Source organism: Lactuca virosa, chromosome 8 (assembly GCF_052849685.1).
Source record: "Lactuca virosa cultivar CGN04683 chromosome 8, Lactuca_virosa_CGN04683_v6, whole genome shotgun sequence".
Lineage (NCBI taxonomy): Eukaryota > Viridiplantae > Streptophyta > Magnoliopsida > Asterales > Asteraceae > Lactuca > Lactuca virosa.
The window spans coordinates 9658263-9682888 of NC_136433.1; the positions used below are offsets into that span (position 1 = coordinate 9658263).

General features: G+C 34.6%; 2 protein-coding genes across 2 annotated transcripts; one reads left to right on the forward strand and one right to left on the reverse strand.

The window, feature by feature from the left end:
* Positions 1-12881: 12881 nt before the first annotated feature.
* On the reverse strand, positions 12882-14560 carry LOC145134069 (reticulon-like protein B5). Its single transcript, XM_079068993.1, has 5 exons — positions 14231-14560; positions 13607-13787; positions 13390-13528; positions 13216-13285; positions 12882-13116 (listed from the first exon to the last, which is right to left on the reverse strand). Exons 1-5 carry the CDS (start codon positions 14460-14462, stop codon positions 12947-12949), a joined length of 792 nt encoding a protein of 263 aa, XP_078925119.1. The 5' UTR covers positions 14463-14560; the 3' UTR covers positions 12882-12946.
* Positions 14561-21614: 7054 nt separating this feature from the next.
* ABCG8 (ABC-2 type transporter family protein) lies at positions 21615-23714 on the forward strand. The gene has a single exon (XM_079069209.1). It carries the CDS (start codon positions 21762-21764, stop codon positions 23562-23564), a length of 1803 nt encoding a protein of 600 aa, XP_078925335.1. The 5' UTR covers positions 21615-21761; the 3' UTR covers positions 23565-23714.
* Positions 23715-24626: the final 912 nt, after the last annotated feature.

Below are 24626 nucleotides of genomic sequence, written 5' to 3' on the forward strand. Positions count from 1 at the left end.
ACTTTAATCTTATCAAAGCACTCATGAACTCTATAGCAAACTTGTGCTATGTCTAAACACTTTAGACAATCTACAGACAAATTCATGACAGTCTTCCTTCATACCTACTTCCAACGTATGACTGACTGTGGAGGTTCGAACAACCCAGTTATTCTGGAAGTCAAAACATGCAAAGTGAAACGCAATAATAATATTAATCCTATATGGCCCCAAAACTTTTGAGCATAAATAAAAACACTTTTATTTAAACACCATATTGATTACTCATTATTCATTGCTTACTGTTTCAGAAAATCAACTTATTACTCGAATTATAACCACAATTGTCCCATGCTCCAAGCATGCACACTTTGGTTTCTTATGGTCCATACTTTGTGAAATAGATCAATTGAAAACTTTTCCAATGAAACTCATTTCACAATCCCCTAATCTTTATTAGTATAAGAATACCAAATTCTTGCCACTTTTAGAATATGTCAGATTCTAACATTTTATGCAATGATCCTTTCGTAAAGTCATAGCACAAAAGTCACCAAGACTTGGCTAATGAAATCACAAAGTACTCTATCAGAAATTGTCATAAAACAATTATATAGATGTGATGTCTCTCACTCAAAGTACATTCCTTTGAACATCCTTCTCGCATAAAAGTTTCTAATCTAGACATATTTCTTAATATCCAACTCCCATTAATGGAAACATTTCCATATTTGCCATATGACAACTCATTCTTAATAGAATCTTATCTATTCATAATGATTTCAATATAGTCCATCCAGTACTATACTTCCAACTACTCACAAGCAACAATTCCTTGGCGAACCTTAGATCGTCCTTTGATAGTTGTTTAATTATTTTAGTCAAATCCAGTTCTAGTCCCTTTTCCCTCTTAATGCCCTAGGCATTTGGAAAATTTTAGAATGGTCAAATATTATAGCATTTGCAATCGATCCTATACCCTAAGCGTATGGGACACAATGCATAATGTCTTACATAAAGACGTGATACTTTATCAGCCTTCTGCCATAATATTTTATGTGCCCTGTTCCCACAATTCGAACTATGAAGAGGGATGCCGTAATCATAATCGAATTTTGAGAATGCACTATGTATCCTTGACTAAATTTATTAACGTTTTTCGATATAAGCTTTAGAATTTTGAAACGAAGTATAATATTCTCTCCCTTAATTATAGCAAAACAACTTTTCAACCATTTTAACTTTGCAAAGTGAATCTTTGTTTTTTATAATTAATATTGCTAACTTGCAATACTTACCATAATAATCATGCTCCCACTAACATGATGATTATTTTCTTACCAGCATAACACTTATGCTCCCACTAGCTTTGACATGTATTCAGAAAACAATTGAACTTCCAGAAAACAATGCTTATTGAATTCCTTAAGTTCATATTTCTAATACCTAATGCTTTGATAAGCCTTTATCTAAGCTTTGTAAGCTCATACACCTTTGCCTTAGATAGCACACATGTGTGTCTAAAGAAATTCAGAACTTATGTTACTAAGTCCCAAATGTTCAGACTAATTGCCAAATCTCACAATTCGAACTATGAAGAGGGATGCCGTAATCATAATCGAATTTGAGAATACAATTTTCACAATTGCAATCTTCTTAAAATCTCTCTTAGTGAAAACATTTTCTCACAATCATTTTCATGAAGGAGGGAAACCTTATGTCACTTAGATTTTATGGTGTATGTGTTCCTATCCATGTGAATTTGCCAAAACGAAGGTTTGCGACAAATCCAAAAACATATGGACTGAACTTTCTCAATCTTGATTTCTTGTCTCATGGTAACACGAGTGCCCGCCATGTCTTCCAAGTAGTTTAGCAACTCACCCTTACATATCAATGTACCTTCCATTGATCAAGGTGCTTGCTTTTATGCATACAAATGAGAACTCATAGAACTCAGAAGCATAATTAACTTAACTGGAATGGCGCAGAAAACAAAATTGTCATCCACGATAGGTTACAAACCTCAAGTCGTGCGCTAGTGATGATCAATTAGGTTTATTCTTGATTTATTCTTGAACCTTTTCAAGACCATTAAGACTCCCACTGACTCCTTGACATATAAGGTTCTCTTGTCAAGAAACATTTCTTGACAAACAAAACAAAAAAAAATTCAAGAGTTAGTGTAGCTTCTTATCAAGTTTAACACTTCACACAATTGGTCTTAGTTGGTCTTTGACTTATCCAGGACATCACAACTTACCAATTTCAAATGTGCAAGAATATGAAAACTTTTCCAAATTCCACATTTGATGAGTGTTATAAACCTACTAAAGACTTGTCACTCAATTCACAATCTTGGAATATAACTCTAACACTTGATATTGGAACGAAGTATGATTGACTTCTTGATTTTAACCATTTCTACAATTCTCGATTCCTCTTCTTAGACATACAAATGCACTAAGACTCACTTAGAGGATCAATTGAGACATGGTTCTTAATCATTAAGACTTATCATAAAACACAATAAAAGGTACTCTCCCTTCTTCTTAGAATAGAGAAACTTTTATCTTTCTGCCTACTTGATTCTTCTTATTCGTTCTGCTATTGATTGAAACTCTTTCAATCATCTCAGAATTATACTTAATCTTATAAGTATAACCATATTTACTAAACTTTAGTAAATCATGACGAATATCTTTATCACTCTTGTGATGGACTTGATCAACGCACAACCTAGTGTACTTGATCTCCTAGTCCTTCTCTTGACACTTAGTCAAAAATAGTCTAATTTCCAGATATGAAGTTTCTCATTCATCACGCAACCTAGTTGTATGATTCCAAGTTTCTGTCCAATTGAAACTTGGGCGATGAGAATCTTCCCTTATTTGGCAAATTCTCGACATTTCCACAAATAACATAATAAAGAATCAAATCCATTATTGCTAATAGAAGAAACATTCAAACATCAATTTTTTCACACATGCCATTGCAAGGATAAATAAATAAGACAAAATCAAAATTTATTTTATTGCGGAAAAACTTGTCCTTGCAATGTAATTCAACTGAAAAACTATGCTATTACATATTTCTTATCAATCTATCCTAACTCTAGAGTAGCAGCTCAAAAATCTAATCCTCGAGTCCATGCGATCGAAATCCATTTCTTCATGATCAGATTCAGCACGCTTCTGCCTTAAGCTTCCTCTCTTTTTATTCGATCCTGCAAAAACATCAAAATGTAATCTTATCACATCATGTATTAAGAATCAAAGAATAGGAACTTATAGAGTTAGTTAATAGATTTTACCTGAAGTAGAGCCATACGTTTTGACTCTCCCATCTCTTAGATCTCTCAGGTAAACAGGGCATCTTCGTCTCCAATGCCCCTTCTCTTAGCAGTAGAAGCAGATGGACTCTTTTGGAATGGCACAAGGAACTATCTCAGAATTTACCTTTTCTGGATTTCCAATGTCACCATTTTCAATGTCCATTGAAGTTTGGGAGTTTGATTTGCCAGACAATTTTGCTTGATCAGCACGCCAAATCATTTCTGATTCAGCAGCTATAAGCAAATAGGTCAAATCAATGAGGGTCACTTCATGGTCCATCATATAGTACTCTCTAACGAACTCACTATATGATTCAGGAAGTGACTGAAGAACTCAGTCAACAGCCAACATTTATGAGATATCGACACCCATCATCCTTAACCTATCAATGTGTGACTTCATCTCTAAGATGTGTGCACACACAAGTTTCCCATCTTCGTGTTTACTTGCCAAAAGGGCTTGAGTGAGCTTGAACTTTTCAAGCCTTTGAACTTGTGGGTTAGGGAGAATAAATGGCGGAGGTGGAGGAAGTGAAGCATGACTCTCATTTCCTGGATCGTATCGTGGAACGTCATCTTCATTTGGAAAACTTGTTCCAAGGGACTTGGGAATACCATTGTGAGATTTAGACATCTACAAAACGGGAGAAAAATCAAGTTAGTTGATAAGAATCCTTGATGTAACACCCAAATGAAACATCAAGGTTAGGATCCAACACAATACTCTACAACCTAGAAGAGGGATGCCGTAATCTAGTTGCAGAATATTTGAAGGTAGGTAAATGACGATTTACCAATTTCCACCATGAGAAACGAAAAAGACGTTTAAGTTTTAAATGAATTGAAACTCCTAGATCTTTTGAGATTCATTGAACTTTTCAATGGCATGTTTAATCTCGATTATGCCCTTCTATTTGTGACTGGGATGCAGAGGATCACAAACAAGGTGTGAATAACCATACGAATCACGTGGTGCACCCAATTGCTACTATCACCTAATCAATGTGCCGGTTAGCCACACACGCTCCATTGATCTATGATAAACATCGAGCCACCCTTCGCCACCAATGTCAATCCCAAATTAGTGTGTCGGTTAGCCACACACGCTCCACTAACGTTTGACAAGGGTACGAAGTGTAATTCCATGGATTAGCATACAAATTCACATTTTGCCCTAAAGTAACTAAGATTGGGAATTTGTAAAAGCATTTAGTTACTTTGTACTTCATTATACTTATAATGGAAGGTTTCGTCCCATCCTACCCGTTCGGCTAACGACCCTCCACTAGTCAAGAGTGCGGTGGGTAAGAGTGGATACCCATTCAATCGCCATTTTATAGACAATTTCCTTAAACACCCCTTATAGATCAGCTTCGTGAATGAGGCCTACTAACGGTAAGACTGACTGTTTACTCATACATATATATAATGTCGGACTTTTAATGTTATATATAGTATAGGGTGTATTTTATACTTTTAAAATACTAGGTGGTCTAATTTAATAAATTATACTTTTAATTTAATTAAATTTAAACCAAAACTTTATGGAATTATTAACTCTCTTTTAATTATACACTTTAATTAATTAATAAAACCATAAGGGTGTAATTTGAACTTTTCAAAGCACTTGAGTTTTGGATTTTAAAAAAACTTCAAATTAAGACTTTTAATTAAATTTTAAAATCCAAAACTTGAGGGCAAGTTTTGAAACTTTTTCAAACTTAGGGTTTAGAATTTAAATATTTCAAAATTAAACTTTTAATCAAAATTTAAATTCCAAAACTCGAGGACAAGTTTTGAAACCTTTCAAAACATTAAGGTTTAACTATTTAATTTTCAAAAAACAGAAACTTTTAAGTTCAAATTTAAACTATTAAACCTAAAGGGTGTAAATTAAAACTTTTCAAACTTACTAGGTCAAATATATATCTAATAATAATCCTATATTATCCATGTTTAACCAAATCCATTGATTTTGACAAGGATAAACATTCCAAACATGAAAAATCGATTTTAGGCAATAAAAACGAGTTATGGCAATTATCCTTAGCAAAATCTGCTCAAAAATTCGAAAAATCCGGCAACAGACTCGAAAACTCGTCGAGTTGAGAATAGAACTCGTTGAGTTCATTACCAACTCGTTGAGTTCATATAGAACTCGTCGAGTTCCTGCTCCAGACAGCAAAAATTTTCGAATTTTTGATTTTTGGCAGTTCAGTTATGCTTCTATTCAATAGAAAAACGACCTAGGCTCTGATACCACTGATGGGTTTTGAGCATAACAACATTCCTATGGTGTTAATGCAACCCTAATTGCTTGAATCTAGTTTTTCTACTTTGAACATGCAATAAACCTCCAAGACTTATAAACCCTAGATCTAGCATACAATTGATCAAATAAACATGTAAACTAGAGTTTGGATCTTACCTTGATTGTTATGTAGCAATAACAATCAATTCCTTGGCTTCAGAAAGCTTAGTGCCTCAAGTGTTGCACCTCTAATGGAGTCACAAACACCACTAAGCAATTGGATGAAGAGGAGAAGAGAAGTGGCTGCCCGAAATCGTCCAGAAACCCTAAGAGAATCATTCACCACGTTTTTGGGGCTTAGGGGCTCCTTAAATAGGTAGGCAATTAGGGTTATCTAACAAGGAAACCCTAATTTGACTGCTTAAGCCCTAAGCAGCCCATGGACCCCTTCTGGAACATGCCTTGGACGATTTCTAATGGGTTTCCCCATAGAATTCGTCCAACCTATATTCCAAGGTGATCCATAGCCCAATTGCAATTATCTTATAATTACAATTCCAGCCCCCTAAGTTTAATTAATCTCTTTTAGCCACAAAATTAATTCTTAATTAATTCTTGACTAATATTAATTAAACAATATGATTTCTCCTTTAATATATTAATAAATCATAATTAAACCTTTCTCTCCTTAATTCATCCTACATATTGCTATGGTGAAGGCAACCCAAAAGGACCATGCTCATAATCGGGTCAAGTACATACCAAAATAGTTATGGACTTAGACACTAATCCAACAATAATCACATCAAGATACTTAATAAAGTGTGAAATCTAAAATACCTTATGGTTTCGAGTATACCAATCGCCAATACTAACAATATCTCCATTAGAGGTATTGAATGACAATGGAAATTTCTAACAGGACTTTCATCAAACAGCTTATATGCATAACTTAAAATAAGAAAAAAAGCTTATTTTCATAAATAGATAAACCAATTATAAATTAAATCATAAACAAAGGACACTATTGACCCTATTTATATTCGAGAATGATAATGAGCATCTGGTCATTACCTTCTCAAACTCAAATTAAAATTATTAAAATCAAATAATAAGAACTAGAGACAGAGACAAACACCTTGACCGAAAATATATAAATATCAAAGAAACAGACAATTAGAGGCGACCATCAATTAAATTAGCATGACCATCATCTAAAGAAGAAAAGTAGAGACTTACGACAGGAAAATCGAGAGGGTTACGACTCAATTTCTCTTCATCTGGGGCCATACAAACAAATCATTGCAGTGGATAAGCAGTGATATAACTATATAACAGAAGTCGACTTCAAACTTTGCAAACGGTTCACCAACAAAACAAAACCCACAAAATAGCAAACAATATTTTCTTCTCCAATCCAGCCCTAAAGCCAGAGTTGCACAATTTTTTTTTTCAGAGGGTTGCACATTTATATAAAAAACAAAATCAGGAAAAATTTACACTGCTCGTGAAAAGTTAAGGGGTAGCACAGGCAACCCCTGGCTACTATGTGGTTCCGCCCCTGAGTTAGTTCATCATAAAGACCTTATTATTTATTAAAACTTATACTTAATTGGACAATGATCATGTATATAGAATTTGAGTTTAGTTTTGTTTAGTTTATGATAAATATAATTTACATGTTTTTATGTAATCTTCATAGTTTTTGAAAATTGAAAGGTTAATGATTATCTAAGGTTTAATTCTCATTATAGTCAAGTCTATTTAATGTATTTAAGGTTAGCGATTTAGTTCAATTAAAGAGTAAATAAGTAGTATCATATCCTATCATATCATCTCTTAAGATATCTAAAAAGTAATTATTTATTTCTAGATTATCAATATTTAATATTATATATAATTTTAGTTTTAAATTTTGTTTATGTTTATATTTTTATTTAGGTCTTTGAATTATTACTTTATTTTTGTTGTTCCATTCAATATTAGTTAAAATATTATTTGAATTTGATTTACTATCAATCTTTAAGAATAATACTTTATTTTTGTTTTTCCATATACGTTTAATATCAACATGCTAATGGAATGATGATATATAGAGCTTTTAAAAATCCCAAAATATCTATAAAAAAAACCTACAAAAACCCATAAAAAATCCTCACATTCTCACTTTCCTCCTTCGATTTATAATCACAATCCATTTACTTTTATGTTTTCTACTGATAAATCTTCGATTTTTGTTTTTTTTACCGTACATAGTCTAGTACTTTCAGGTTTTCATATTGTTCCCGCTTATAAAGAGCTTTCAGGTTTTCATATTGTTGAGACTACATGTTTATATAATTACAAACCATATGTTTGTTGATATTTGTAAAGCGAATTTTCATTTTAATTCTTTTATGTTTTGTTTGTTCAGAGATTTTCTAAAAGGTTGAGATCATGGCAAGCATCAGGATGTAATTGAATCAAGAAAATGTTTGCAATAAGAAACCCATAAAAAAAGGAAAAGGTAACTGAACAAATAAAAGCAAAATAAAAATTATATAATCATATGTCACAATCTGTATAGGACTGATTCTTTCCGCGACAACTATAACAAAATATGTTCACAAGTCTAAATCTATTGCTCGGGAAATTTAACATTTCGATAGCTACCGGTGGTGAATTGAAAACTTTGGTGACCAAAGGTTATTTACAAAGTAGCAACAATATTCAGTGAAATTCATAAATAAGAAAGAAGTTTGACCTTGAACACAATCCTAAGTCAACCTCAGTCAACCTTCGATTTGAAAGTCAATGGTATATGGTAACAGAATTGGGTTAATAGAGGCGGAGATACAAAGCCAGTTTAATGGGTGATGAGTCTTGATAGCGATGCAGTTAAAATTGATGGCAACTGAAAAGGTTGGAAACTAAAAGGAGGTGAGAAGAGAGAGATAAATGTGGTTACTTGGGGCCGACAAACTGGTTAATGGTGGTATATTGTCCGACAATAAGTAGTCACGAGGAGGGAATGGGGTGGGGTGTGGTTAGGGTTTTCGGTTGAGGAAGGAACATGGTAAATTAGCTAAAATGATCGATCACATAAGAAAATAAAACCCCAAAAACTGTTGATGGTTTTATAATTTTTCGACTTAAAAGGTGAATTTCCCGTAAAGACATAAATCATTTTTATAATTTGTCTATAAATTATATAGTTATTGTAATAAAAATATAATTAAAATATATTAAAACTAAAAAAATTAAAAGTTGTTTCCGAAATTTTATAAAAACTGAAGAAAAAAAATACATTAAAATGGTATAATTATTAGTTACACGAAAATATTACACATTTTTATGAAGTTGTGCAAATAATTATATATTCGGTTAGAGTACCTAATTTGTTATCGATTTTTTTTTGCCTTATCATTGAGTAACAGAAGGTGAAAAATCATTAATGCGTCCAATAATAAAACCACTACAATAGTAAAGATCTCCAGAAATGAATGATTCGTTAACTTCATCAAAAACCAAATTGGATTTAATAAGAGAACAAATTAATCTTGTTTTAAAGATCTCCAGAAATGAATGATTCGTTAACTTCATCAAAAACCAAATTGGATTTAATAAGAGAACAAATTAATCTTGTTTTAAAACGGTCTCAATTTTCCAAAACAACCCAATAGAAAAATATTAAATACAAACACAAAAATACACTGTAAAACTCCAAACAAAAAGAAACACAAAAATCCACTGGAAAACCGAAAACTCTAAACAAAATGAAAAAAAACATGGACCTTCATGAAAAAACAATTACTACAATATTATCTACACAGTTACCTAATATATATATATATATATATATATATATATATATATATATATATAAAAGAAAATAGAAGAGAAAAAATCAAACACTCAAAGTATTTTTGATTGGGACAATTTAACATGAAAGTCTTGCACTCATTTTTATAGGCATAAAGTCTATTCTCTATTTTCATTTGCCATCAATGTGGGACAACCACTTGTTTCATTTTAAGCCAAATCTCAACAAATTAATATAAGATGAAGCTTGATTCAACACTAATTTTACCCCATGGTTAAGATAAATCTCCAAGGAGATACATATTCATAAATGATGCCAAACCATCTTAAAAATAATGGCTAAAGGAGATTATGTTGTATGAATTGGTTAGATAATGCAACTATGGTTGCATTTTTTGTTTTTCACAATTAACCCTTCAAAAGAAACCATTATTCTTATTGTTATAATAATTGTATCTAGATCCATTGCATTATGTCAAATTATCCATCTTTCTTCCTAAAAGGTGTTAGGATCGAGACACTTAACACACGACTCTAAACACACACAGCTCACGAAAAACAAGAACACAAGGATGAACATGAGGGATTTAACGTGGTTCGGTCCTTCTCTGACCTACGTCCACCGGTAACTAGGAATTTACATTTCTTGATGCTAATCTGCACTCTTTCTATGTTACACTAGATACAAGTTTTACAAATACAGAATAATCTCTTATATAGAGATGGAAATCAGAAGTAGTCAAAAAACACAACTGGGTCTTCATTCAACAATTGTGGCTTCACAACTTCACATTGTTCCTGCCATTTTTGAACAGCTTTTCTGTGGATTCACACTCAACATTTCTGTGGATTCACACTCAACATTTCTGTGGATTCATACTCAACAATCTCCCACTTGAAGCCACGGAACAATCTTCACCAGTGCTTAAACTGTGCATCTGTATTTGATCTTAACTCCTTCCTAGTTACCCTGGCCTTCTCTTCAATTAACCTGAAGGCCAGTTGAAGCTTTCGTTAGCTCCAACACATCAGTCATGGCTAAGTCTGCCACTGACCTGTTCTCTGTCTCCACCGGCTCCCACTGAAATGAACTGCCCGATCCTGGAACATCCTGAGAACAAACGACACTCTCCATGTGAAGCAGATAATCTGGAGAGACTTTTACAGATGGAATACTGGTTCTCTTAACCCACTGTGTTCTGGGTATTCTAGCTGAAACAAAGCCCATGCTCCCACTGCTATGAATGCCCTTGACTGGTTTTTCTAAACCGTTCCAAACACGTTCAACCTGAATTTGACCTGTGACTCTGGGTTTGCCATCTGCAAAGCAAACCTTCTTCTGTCCACGAGACTCTATGAACCGGATTTTGTTTTTCTTCTGAACTGGGACGGTTACTCCCTCAGACGGTAAACTGACCATATATAATGAACCCCTCTTATGTCCACAAGCTATCACAAGATTTCTTTTGACAACCTTCCACTGCCCATTCTTGAACTTAACCTCGTGTCCCTGTTCATCCAACTGCCCAACAGAAATCAATTGTTTCTTCAGACTTGGAATTACCCGGACATCCTTCAAAGTCCATGGACCGACTTGAGTCTTCAGATCTAAGTCACCTATGCTCGTCACATCAAGAACCTCATCGTTCGCCAGTCTTACCTTACCAAAATCCCCTTCTTTCAGATTCCGCAGTGCTTCACGGCTGTGGGTAGCGTGAAATGAAGCACCCGAATCCATAACCCAGGAATCCACATTGCTCTCCACACTACAGATCAAAACATCATCATCTGAATGGTCTACTGCAACGTTAACTTCTTTCTTGTCTTTTGGACATTGATTCCTGAAATGTCCAACCTCTTTACAGTTCCAACAAGTCACATCATTTCGAGTCCTCGACTGACTCCTTCTCCTGTTCCCGCTCCCACTACCTCTGTTATTTCTTCTACCTCTGACCGCATTCAATTGTTCACTTGATGATTCCCCAGAATTTCTTCGTCTGACGTCTTCGCCTAGAATTAAATCCCGAATTCCCTCAAAAGTGAGCTCTTTCGATCCTGCGGAACTAGTAACGGCTGTAACTGTTCCGGACCAACTGTCAGGTAATGATGATAACAGTAGTAAAGCTTGAACTTCGTCCTCAAATTTTATTCCCACTGACCCAAGTCTGGATAAAATCGAGTTCAAATTGTTGATGTGTACTGTAACTGAACTTCCTTCCCTCATCCTCGTGTTGACTAGTTCCCGAATCAGGAAGACTTTATTTGCTGCCGACGGCTTCTCGTACATATTAGACAATGTCTCCATGATTCCCTTTGCCGAGGTCTCCTTCAAAATGTTGAAGGCAACATCCTTTGACAAAGTCAGTCTAATAAATGCTTTGGCCTTCTTATCCAAAGTCTCCCAGTTTGCTTGTGTGATCGCCTCCGGTTTTTCACCTAAAACTGCGTCCAAGTCTTTATGCACGAGCAAATCTTCAATTTGTATCTTCCACCAACCAAAATCTTTCCCATCAAACTTCTCAATCTGAAGCTTATTGCTTTCTGCCATTTTCTGAAAGAACAATGACCTATTTTGCAATTTTCTGGAAATTCAGGGGCCAAATTGCAAATTTTCAAATCTGCTACAGTGTCTGCTGACGTCACCGCTGACGTTGTGCTACAGTACATCTACAGTACCGCTACAGTGTCGTCTTCTCCGACAGAACTTCGGTGCTACAGTGTCGTCTTCTCCGGCAAGTTCAGGCGCTACAGTGTCGTCTTCTCCGGCGTAACTGGTTTTTCCGGTCACTATTCCGGCAAACCTTTGACCGGCGATTTGGACGTCTTCCGGTGGTCAAAAAATTCAGAAAAAAATATTTTCGGAATCTTCGGAACGAGACCTTTCCAACGGTATACACCAAAATCGTTTTTGACGAAAAAAAATTTCGACCAAAAAACTGAAAATCACCTTCTGGAGCTAAAACCTTGCTCTGATACCACTTGTTAGGATCGAGACACTTAACACACGACTCTAAACACACACAGCTCACGAAAAACAAGAACACAAGGATGAACATGAGGGATTTAACGTGGTTCGGTCCTTCTCTGACCTACGTCCACCGGTAACTAGGAATTTACATTTCTTGATGCTAATCTGCACTCTTTCTGTGTTACACTAGATACAAGTTTTACAAATACAGAATAATCTCTTATATAGAGATGGAAATCAGAAGTAGTCAAAAAACACAACTGGGTCTTCATTCAACAATTGTGGCTTCACAACTTCACATTGTTCCTGCCATTTTTGAACAGCTTTTCTGTGGATTCACACTCAACATTTCTGTGGATTCATACTCAACAAAAGGTAATCAAAAGAGAACTAAGTATGCAACACTTGCTCATATATCATAAAATGCTACTTGCAATATTGAATTAATGTTTAGAATTTACAAATAAATTCTAATGATAAAAATCATAATATATGTAAGTCTTTAATGATAAAACACATAAAGAAATTATAGAATGAAATGAATGGGTCATAATAATCACAATAAATGAACAATTCGTTTTAGTGAATGTGAGTCTAATACTCAGTTTATTAATTATGTGGCCTTCTTCTCCCTGGATGCTCTGCTGGGAACCTTGCTCAAAACTTTCTCACTTACAACCTCAAAATGCTTCTTCAATTCACCCTCCGCTTTCTCAAGTAAAACATCAGCTTGACCCTTGTTTTTCTCGTATAATATAGGCACCATTTGCAGAAGAACAAAACCTAATCGTTCATCATTAAAAAAGGATAGTGTCTTTTTGTTGAATGAAAACAGTGATACACAAATTTGCTATCAACTGCAAAATAGAAAAGGATTCTTACATATGTAGACCAGCGTCAAGAGGTTACACCAGTTTCCTGCAACTGACACAATCCACAAGCAAGCAATCACCTAATAAACATAAAAAAAAATTGGATCATTATAATATAAATAGTCCAATATCAGAGAATTTATAATGATGGCTAAAACAGAGAGGAAAATATAAAGAAATATACAGCTAGGAATTCCTTCAAGTCTTTTCCAGAAGCGATTTCCCTAAGGACCTCCAAAGCTTTGTTGATTTCAGACCTAAGGACAGAGGCTATCTTAAGAGCAGTATCTTCGTCAATAGCAACTTCTGGGAATTGTGGACACCTGTCATTTTACAACATATATATAGGTCAATACTGATCAAGAGTATGTGAGAGAGCATAAAGTTGAAGTAAATGTTACCTGTAGAAGAGGTTGAATGTATTTGACCACAGAAAGTGGATCCCAAGGACTAGAATTAGAGTGTGGCATAGTAGACTAAGCAAGTGATATTCAATCAATTCGAAAAGTGCCCATATCAAAGTGGCAACACCAAGCACACCAATAGATGTCTTCTTGTCCCTCCATAGAAGTATATCAGCAGCTGTCATGAACAAAAAACTGAAACTATCAACGTCTGCTTGTGATCACATGGTTCAGATGAAATTGAACCTAAAAAGGTAACAAAAGTTCAATTGTATTTCTATAAGCATCCCCAATTTGCTTATATTACTTCTCCCATATGTCCAACATCCAGCTCTGAATTAAACATCTCAGTTAAATTTTTATAACGCCACCAAATGTTGGTAATTGGTGGATTACAGCATTGTTCTAGCTTAACAACACAGAGATTGTGCATATATAATTAATATAAAGCCTTTTAATCGATTATCTAAATCAAGGATCTGCGTGAACAATTTCCCTAATTATTGAATGCCTGGAATGAATATGTATGATTTGAGAAGTGTAAATCGTATATGAGCGATATGGAAATCTAAATAAAGCAATTAATAATAAATGTGATTTGAATGAAACGAGCATACGTACGTTTGCCGCCTCCTAATAGATCGTGAACAGGCTTCTCCTTCCAGGAGAGGCTTTGAACCTTTTTTTTGATCGGTACGGGATAATCCTTCTTGGATGCGAGTTTTCCTTTGCCTTCGCCTTCAGAATCCGACGACGAAGAACCGCTTCCGTGAAACTTCTCGGTGACCTTCTCTTTCACTGAATCAATAAACGATGATTCGTGTTCTTGCCCTCCGGCGGCTTTATCGGCCATATCTGGATCTCGGTTACCGGATCTTCGCAGTTATTCGCCGGCAATCGGGAGAACGTAGGTGTGTTCTGAATAATTTATGAAATGAATATGGTATGCATGAGGAGGATGATTGAATCTGAACCCGAAGCTTAGGTTAGGAGTACCCAAACCTTGAGGTTCGGAAGGGTAAATTGGGAAGGTATTCTCTTGTCTAAAATCGGATGATTTTTTTGTTCGGAGTTCGGACTGCTGGTTCTGCGGTTCATGAACGGTTTGGAGTCTAAAGTTCCAGTTGGGCTTCGGTTATGGCCTATGGGCCTTCTGATCTTTTGATTATAAAAAATAGATTTGTGCTATATATATGAGCCTTAGTTCAATGTGCTAAAATAATATATACATATCTAATATATTTATATTTATTCTAATAAAAAAAGTGTGTTCATGATTGTTTGCTTATGTGATTTGCTAGTAAATAGCTACATACTATATTATTGTATTGAAATTTGATCATACATTGTTATGAGCACAAATTGCAGGGCCGGTTCTTTGATATAGAGGGCCCTATACGAAGAATAGAAAATTGGCCCTTAAATATTAGGAAACAAATTAGTTTAAAAATTACAATGAAAGCGATGGAACTAAGATTCAAACTCAGGTTGTTTGGGTATAAGATAAAGCAACACTTTAAATCCAACTGAACTACAACATATTTTGTTATTTAACTACAACATATGTAGCATAAACTAGTTAATTAAATTTTAAAAGAAGCGTTGAAATGGAATTGAACCCTGGTGGTTTAAAAGTGATTGAAATAAATGTGCACCACCTGCCATTTGAACTACAAGTAATTTGCTTACATTAGTACGTAAAAAGATATATATATATATATATATATATATATATATATATATATATATATATAAAAGAAAATTAGGCCCCTTAAAAAAAATGGACTCTGTGCACATGCCCCTTTTGTCCTTGCTCAAAACCGGGTCTGACAAATTGGAATGATGAACATTCAGCCCATAAATTAGAACGACATGATGTGTAAATCAAAAGTATCAATTAACAACAATGAGTTCTGTGATTTAAGGATTCTATATGGAGATGCACAAACATTTACTAATTTAAAACCTAAAAACAATAATTGAATTATCCTAAAATGATAATTAAATTCCTAAAGGAATGCTACAAAGCCCACCCATGAATTTGTGTTAGTTTTCACTTGCAAGCGAGCATCGCATTCGGCATCCCTTCGATCAAATGATCATGCGGTTGAAGAAATAAGTGCAATTTCGTCTTTCTTTCATCGTGCGTAAATCCTACTCCAAGATTAGTGGTTTCTTTAGTGACTCGTTTTTCCAATATACACAATTTATTAGTTCGGTATCGTTCTCAGTTTTCAACCTCTTTGTGGTTTATTTAGGCGAGATGACCAATTTGATTCATAAGGGTCCTGATATCATGCTGCGATGAGGATGTGCATACCACTTTCTTCCTTTTTTGTTGTCACGGTTGCGGTTGCAACCAGTGGCGAATCTAGAACAAAAAATCGTATGGTTCCCAAATTAAGTGAAGCCAATAAAAAAATCAACAATACTTGTGAGTGTCGGGTCAGGTCGGGTCGTGTCGTATACCTTAAAAAAACTGGACCAACCAGTTCAATCGGTTAAAATCGATCAGGTGTCGCCAGTTAAAAATTTTAAAAAACGGAATGAAATATAACTGAAAAAAAATTGTACGGTTTAACGAACAACTAGTTGATTATTAGTCCATTGATAAAGCGACGAACGGAGAGTGTGAGTCTTTGGCATGTGGACTTCTTTTTATTAGATCAATTTATTTATTTATTGATATGTTGAGAGTGCCGATTAAGAATGGTTAACTTTAAGTTATCAATCCCATAATTTAAAATAACAAATTGTCCCTAATAACTTTTTTTCTCATTTTAAAATGGTTTTTATGATTTTTTTTTTAAAACAAACTCAATGTAGGTCCTCTATTTATTCTAAGGTACGGGGCGATCAATAGAAAATCATAATTAACAAAGAACCAATGAGCCAATCGTGAGCGTCGGAAATCATAATGATCAACGGCTAAGGAAATAGATGTACACTTGTAAATTGGACGCACACACAACGGATTATACCAAAACACTCAACTCCTTACCAAAAAACTCACATCTTTTTTTGTTTAAAATTTTTTTAGGCCACATTTTTTATCGAAAAAAAACCGAATATATCGTTGTTCACGAATTTTCGTCATCTTTCCATAGAGATCCATGTTGATATATAAAAAACAGTTTTTTTTTCTAAAAAAAAACCCACTTCATTTTGTTATTTTTTTCATTATTTAAGTTTAATTTTATCCAAAAAAAACTAATTATACCAAAAATATTAATTTTTTGTACTCTATTAATAAATATCAACACCGATTTAAAAAAAAAAAAAAAAAAAAAAAAAACTCGATCAGTGTAGATTCACACTGTGAATCTAAACTGTAAATATTTCAATTTTTAACATTCACAATGTGAAAAAGCTCGATCAATTCAGATTCACATTGTGAATCTGACTTACTATTATTCACATTGTGAATCTGAGAAGGTTCTCAATGTGAATCTGAATTGAAATATAATTTTTTTTTAACATCAATATGAATCTATGTTTAAAGAGTACCAAAAAATATGAATTTTGATATATTTATTAATTTTTTTCTATAAAAATGGACCTTAACTTTTCAACAAACAAAGAAAATGAAGTGGGTTTTTTGAAAAAAAAAATCATTTTTATATATAAATATGGATCTCTATGGAAAGATGACGTAAAATCACGAAAAATTGTGTGTTCGGTTTTTTTTTTTTTTTTTGATAAAAAACATGGCCTAAAAAAATTAAACTAAAAAAAGGAAGTGAGTTTTCTTATAATCTGTAGCATTTGTGTCCATTGTAAAAGTCTACAACCCTTCCTTTTGCCGTTGATCATTTTAGATTTCGACGCTTTGGATTGGTTCTTTGGTTCCTTGATTAATAATGGTTCTCTATTTAACTTTTCCACATATATATATATATATATATATATATATATATATATATATATATATATATATATATTCTAAATGAAATTGAAAATTTAGGTAGATCCTAGAACCTACCTTTGCCCTTAGTAGATACGCCCCTGGTTGCAAGTGTAGTTGTGGTTCTTCAACTAGAAACTTTGCAACATCCAACTCACCAGCTAGGTGAGTTGAAAATTGGGCATCCAAAGTGGCTATATACGTGTTGGAGTCTCATGTTTTGATCCTTTTTTAATTTTTTTGAAGTATGGCGGATTCACCCATTACGTCAATGGTTAGCTATTTTTGTTTGTAGTTTTAAAATATTCAATGTCACTGTTTCAATCTGAAAAGTTTGCGTTAGTTACTTTGTCAAATGTAAAACATTGACGTTTGATCTGTCACTAGCACGGATGTTAGACTTGTTGTTGTAAATGCAATTGAACTTATTAACTTCCACATGCAAATCCTTCCATTTGGAGTTCAATTGATCCCTACTACATTCGAACCACGAAGTTGCATATTGAAATGCTCCAAAACTCACTTCCAAAATGAGTCTGCTCGTTGATGACTTTCAATTTCTTCGTCTGCCGAAACACTTATAAACGTCTTGGTCAATGTCATTTCTTCTCTTTCGGTCCATGGCCGTCTATTTAGCCGTTTCATATAATTTCTTGAGGGTTTGGTTTGTGTTTGAGGGTTGGATTGGGGTTATGTTTCATTGCTTGAACTTTTTAACTTACGCAAGAAAATCCTTACATTTTGAGTTCAATTGATCCCTACTACGATTGGAACCATGAAGTTGCGTATTGAAGTGCTTCATAACTCGTTGCCAAAATGAGTCTGCTCTTTGATGATGTTCACTATCTTTGTCTCACTATCTTGGTCAACATCACTTCTTCTCTTTCGGTTCATGGTCGTTGTTGTAGTCGTTTGGTATAATTTCTTAAGGGTTAGGTTTTTGTTTGACGGTTGGTTTCCTTACTTGATTCGTCGTTTGAGATTTGAGGGATGAATTGTGTTTCATCATATGATTTGTCGTTTTCGTGCTCACGTAAATGCGATGTGTCGTTAACGTAATATGACATAGGAGTTTTGGGGATAGAATATGGATTTTAATTTTGTTGGAATGAATTATAATTGGGGGATGCCTTAAGATAGTCCGAATTGGTTATAAGATTGTTGCATCAAAAATTGTTGATGTTGATGTTGATATTATGGGTATTAGGAATAATTTGGGATTTAGATTTCGGGAATTGAGATTGAGTAGTCTTGTGAACCGATTTCGCCTTGTCAATTTTTTCTTTACGTAGAAGCCATTTTTTTGGATTTGTCACGTCTAGAATTCATTTAAAATTGAAGAGAAAAGGGTTGGAATTGAATTAGAAAGAGTTTGATTAAAATACCAAAAACGCATCATTTTTTTTATAAATTTAATGGACCAAATATGATGAAAGTCGAAATAATCACTATCTTACGGTTTCATTCAAAATTAAAATAATAGAAATCAATTTGTGTTTCCTTGTACCTTGTTCTTAAACTTTCCCTTAGAAACCCCTAAAAAAAACAAAAAAAACAAAAAAAAAAAAAAAACGTACCCTTTGATAGGCATATTGATTGAAGTCATAGTTGTGGGTTTGAGAATACTATATTAGTTTACGTAAAGTTATTTAGTATTCTATTAATAATTACGGTTGAATTCGATATTATGTAATATTTTATTATTTTGAGATAAATTACAAAGAATTCATTGAACTCGATGATCTTTTATGATTACAACGGTATAATTAATTTCAAATAAGTCAATATTTGTTATATGATGTTCCGTGGAAAATTACATCTATTTTCTACTATAAAAAATGTTATGTTTCATATACTACTAGGACTGTAAACGAACCAAACGAACACGAACAATGTCTTGTTCATGTTCGTTCGTTTAAGTTAGCCAAACAACAAATGAACACGAACGGATAAACGAACGAGATTTTCTTGTTCATGTTCGTTCGTTTAACAAATTACCTTGTTCATGTTCGTTCATTTATGTTCGTGAACATGCTAAACGAACATAAACGAACAAAGATAAAAAGAAACACAATTGAACATATATGAACATAAACGGACATATAATATAGCAATATAATAAAAAATTGAATATAAATAAACTTAAACGAACGAACATAAACGAACATCATAAACGAATGTTCACGAACATAAATGAACGAACGAGACCATTGTTCATGTTTGTTCATTTAACTTAACGAACGATAATTTTTGTTCATGTTCATTCATTTATTTAATAAACGAACTTCCCACCGAACGGTTCGCCGAACGTTCAGTTCGTTTACAGCCCTATATACTACATTCATTTGAAACCTCGTAGCTTTTTTATTTTTATTTTTTTTTTGGAACCGGATTTTTTTTTATTTCTTTTTTAGTTAATATTTTAAATCCATTATTATTATTATTATATTTTAATATTAATTTTTTATTTCTAATATAATATACTTAATTTGCTATTCTAATTATGATGTTGTTTCAAAGCACATTGAAGTTGGCCCTAATAAGTGGATATAAGTGTCGTTTTAAGGATGGAGGGAGTCGAGTTCAACAAACATCAGCAAGGAAGGCGGGTTCATCGGTACCCGCAACTACACCGCCCCGAATGCCTTGGTACCGCAAAAATAGAACCCGAAGCAGGTTGTCTTGATGTCTTCACTTATGATGTCCCGTTCTCCTATTTATTTTCAACTTTTACTTTATGCATCTAAATTAGTACCAATATGTGTGAGATGGTAGGGAAGAGAAAGATGACCGTTTGCATGTTAATTCGGATGGTTAGAGTGGAGAGAATCCATCCCTCCTACCCATAGATTACATGCTAGTTTCCGCTTGCGAGTAAGCACTACACTGGACATCCCACCTCAAAGGAATTCTAAAGCTCCCAACCATGAATTCTAAGCTCACTTTTTGGATTTCCTACCACTAGAATCTATTAGATATTAAAAAGAAAAAAGGTTGGAATGGAATTGAAGAGAGTGTTGAAATGAAATTAAAGAAAGTGTGAAAAGTTGATTTGGCTTTGAAATAGTTGAGAGTGCTATATGCATGCTTGTGGGTTGGGATAGCCCACAATGAGGCCGAACCCTCACCTTTGCGAGCCCGTGTCTTATCGGTACGACTGTACCGCGGTACCTCGGTACCCCATCTTTCGTCCATCTGCCGTTGATATAAGTAATAATAAAATAATATTAGAGTAACAAGTGGTTCACATAATTAAGTCACGGACTGTCAGGAAGCCACTTGAAGTCCGTCGTGAAGTATAGACTGATGACATGTGGGCACCCCTTAATAAAGCTCTATATAAGCCTATAATCATAATCATTCGCCAATCGGTTAATAATATGATATTTAAACACATAGATAAATATAAGGTTTCTGTTAAAGCTTTATTGGTTTTTGTCATTGGTGTCATTTGTGCAATTGTCATATTAGTTTTTAACAGATAAATTATTGTATTTTGATTTAAATATATATAATAATAAACTTAAAGGCATATATGAATTTAATCGGATAATCAAGTACTACAACTTCGATTAATTAATAAGAAATAAAGCTTCTGTGTATTCAAGACATCTACCGTCCGAGACATGCAAAAAATTTGAAACAAAAAGTATTACAAGTGATTAAACATTAATATTACAGATAATCATCAAACTAATCAAAATCATATGGCTGATTTAATAAAACATATAATCTCTGTATAAAAAAGTATAAAAATTAGTTCTGTATGTAATCCGTCATAAAATAATAGTATTATACAGAGATTAAAAGGGATGTACCATGTATATGGGTTATGAGTTATGAGTGTAGTATTCGGCAGTTAGAAAAAGGTCAAACAGAAAAGAGGATGATAAAATTACGGAGGGGTTTGTATTTTTGCAAGAATGTCTGAATGAAGGATTTTTGGTCACGGATTCTTCTTGGATTAAGACTCATGTGATCACATTTTGTCCATACACCCCACCTAAACATACCTTCTCTTTTTTTTGTTTTGTCAATATCACGGGCCATTACTCCGTTACCTTTTTTTTTTTTTTTTTAATTTAAATTCAAACAAAAGTTCCAATTTTTATTTTTAGAATTCCGATCATTTCCCATTATACCCACCCCTAAATACATATCCATGGTGATACTTCTTAATAACTCAACCCACCTTCTCTTCTCTAATCTTTCTCTCCATTATTATTACCCATACACACCGGAGCCACCATGGGAGAACCACCACCACCATCAACAACCACAACAACGGCGCCACCCATTAAAACCTACACTTTAAAAGCTACATCAATATCCTACACCAAATCCATCACCACCGCCGCCACAACACCTTTTTTATTCTTCATCAACCCATGCACCACCACCCTATCACCAACTTCCATCCTCGATAACATCTCCCTCACCGCTTACCCCTCCCAAATCCTCGCCATCGTTGGCCCTAGTGGCGCCGGAAAATCCACTCTCCTCGACATTCTAGCCGCCAGGACTGCACCCACCGCCGGCACACTCCTCCTCAACTCCTCCCCACTCACCCCTTCATCTTACCGGAAACTCTCCGCATATGTCCCTCAACACGACTCCAGTTTACCGGTGCTCACTGTTTCCGAGACTTTCGCTTTCGCCGCCGGCCTCCTGCAACCGAAAACCACTCAAATATCAGACGTGGTGACCTCTCTGCTACTTGAGCTCCGGCTTACACATTTAGCTCATACACGATTAGGGCACAATTTATCCGGTGGCGAGAGGAGGCGTGTTTCTATAGGCCTGAGCTTACTCCATGATCCCGGAGTTTTACTTCTTGATGAACCCACCTCCGGTCTCGACAGCAGTTCGGCTTACAATGTCATGCAGACTCTCAGATCAATCGCGATTTCCCGTCGCCGGACTGTGATCTTATCGATACATCAACCGAGCTTCAAAATCCTTTCCACCATTGACAGAATTTTGTTGTTATCCAAGGGGAAAGTTGTTCATCATGGAACTCTACCTTCTCTTCAAGACTACCTCCTATCAAATGGTTTTACAGTTCCTCCACAGCTCAATTCACTCGAATACGCCATGGAAATACTAACACAGCTCCAAGTAACCAAACCCATTATTGCACCACCTTCCCCCATTGATCCTGTTGGCACCAGATCCAAATACAACGACAAGGTCCGATATCGTAGCTCGAGGGTTCAAGAGATCATCGCTCTATACAGCAGATTTTGGAAAATCATCTACAGAACAAAACAGTTACTTTTAACAAACACATTGCAGGCATTAGTTGTGGGTGTCGTGTTAGGAACAATTTACATCAATATCGGATTCGATAAAACTGGAATCGAGAAAAGGTTTGGTCTTTTCGCCTTCACTTTAACATTCCTCCTCTCTTCTACAACCGAAACACTCCCGATCTTCATCAATGAGAGGCCGATTCTGCTCCGAGAAACTTCAAGTGGCGTTTACAGGCTATCGTCATACCTCATAGCAAACACCCTCGTTTTCTTCCCATACTTGCTCGTCATTGCGATCGTCTACTCTGTGTCGGTCTATTTCTTAGTGGGTCTTTGTCAAACATGGCAAGCATTCGGTTACTTCGTTTTAGTGATCTGGGTCATCGTTTTAATGGCGAATTCATTCATCCTGTTCCTGAGCTCCGTCGCACCAAACTACATCACCGGAACCTCTCTGGTGACGATACTTCTGGCCGGATTCTTCCTCTTTTCCGGCTACTTTATATCGAAAGAAAGCATGCCAAAGTACTGGGTGTTCATGCATTACTTCTCCATGTACAAATACGCTCTGGATGCTCTGTTGATCAATGAGTATTCATGTTTGATCAGCAGGTGTTTGATATGGTACGATGAGAAAAACCAGACGTGCATGGTGACTGGGGCAGATGTGATGCAGAAAAGAGGACTCCATGAGAATCAGAGATGGACTAACATATACGTATTGATTGGGTTCTTCGTGTTCTATCGTGTGCTTTGCTTGTTGTTCTTGATTAGAAGAGTTTCAAGATCAAAAAAGTAAGATACCGATGTCATAATTAATATAACCGCAACATAATTTCAAAGATTTTTTCTGTCAAAAACACAACCTCCTGTGTTTGATCCGTATTCAGTTTAATTAAATGTACTGTGATTTTTATATATAGTTTTTATCAAAAATATTTTTAATATACGAGTAATACTCGAAAGTTGATATGATCCGTATGTCATATATATTTAACTTTGATGAAAAGTATTTTTGATTTTTGATTATTGAATATTGATTAATGAGACTAAATTTTATTCTCACGACTCATGATAACATGTTAACATGCATGTCACGGGTCTTACAACGTCAGGGTTCTTAAACTTGAGTGTGTAGAGTTACAAGAGTGTCAGTAAGTCAGTTGTTATATATACGAACAAATTCCTGTAATTGCCTAGAACTCTTGTCAGTTCTCAGACCCATCAAATATATTAGCAAATATTAAAGGAAAGTTGCCTTAATAGACATTTTTTCTGGGGAATTTCAGAAAATAGACATAAAAAATCAAATTTTCAGTTATAGACATGGATTTCGTGGAAGTGAACTCCGAGGGCTCAGCGGAATCAACTTAATCTCCGAGGAATCGATGTGGCAAAAAAAAAAAAATGAAGATTCATTCCGTGGAGCTACCTCCGAGTAATGAACTCATTCCACGGAGAACTTTTTTTCCACCTCCCATGGTTCTTTTATGCAAAGATCTTTGATTAAACAACTAATTTTTTTTTCCACCTCACATTCATTCCAAACATTATCAAGAAAATTTCATATCATCATAATCTTTTCTTGAAAATAATTAGTTGGGGAATGAGTGAGTATAAGCCCCGAAAAATCGATGTTAAAAAAAAAATATCTCAAGATCCATTCCGCGGAGCTACCTCCAAGGAATGAAGTCATTCCGCGGAGGTAGCTCCGAGGAATGAATCTTCAGATTTTTTTTTCACATAGATTATTCGGGGCTTATAATCATTCCCCAACTAATTATTTTCAAGAAAATATTATGATGATATGAAATTTTCTTGATGGTGTTTGGAATGAATATGAGGTGGAAAAAAAAAAAGT

Coding starts and splice junctions, on each gene's coding strand:
- ABCG8 (XM_079069209.1), top strand. CDS start 21,762: ATGGGAGAACCACCACCACCATCAACAACCACAACAACGGCGCCACCC.
- LOC145134069 (XM_079068993.1), bottom strand. CDS start 14,462: ATGGCCGATAAAGCCGCCGGAGGGCAAGAACACGAATCATCGTTTATT. Junction 13,788..14,230: donor TCTATTAGGAGGCGGCAAAC/GTACGTATGCTC, acceptor TGTTCATGACAG/CTGCTGATATACTTCTATGG. Junction 13,529..13,606: donor ACATTCAACCTCTTCTACAG/GTAACATTTACT, acceptor GTAAAATGACAG/GTGTCCACAATTCCCAGAAG.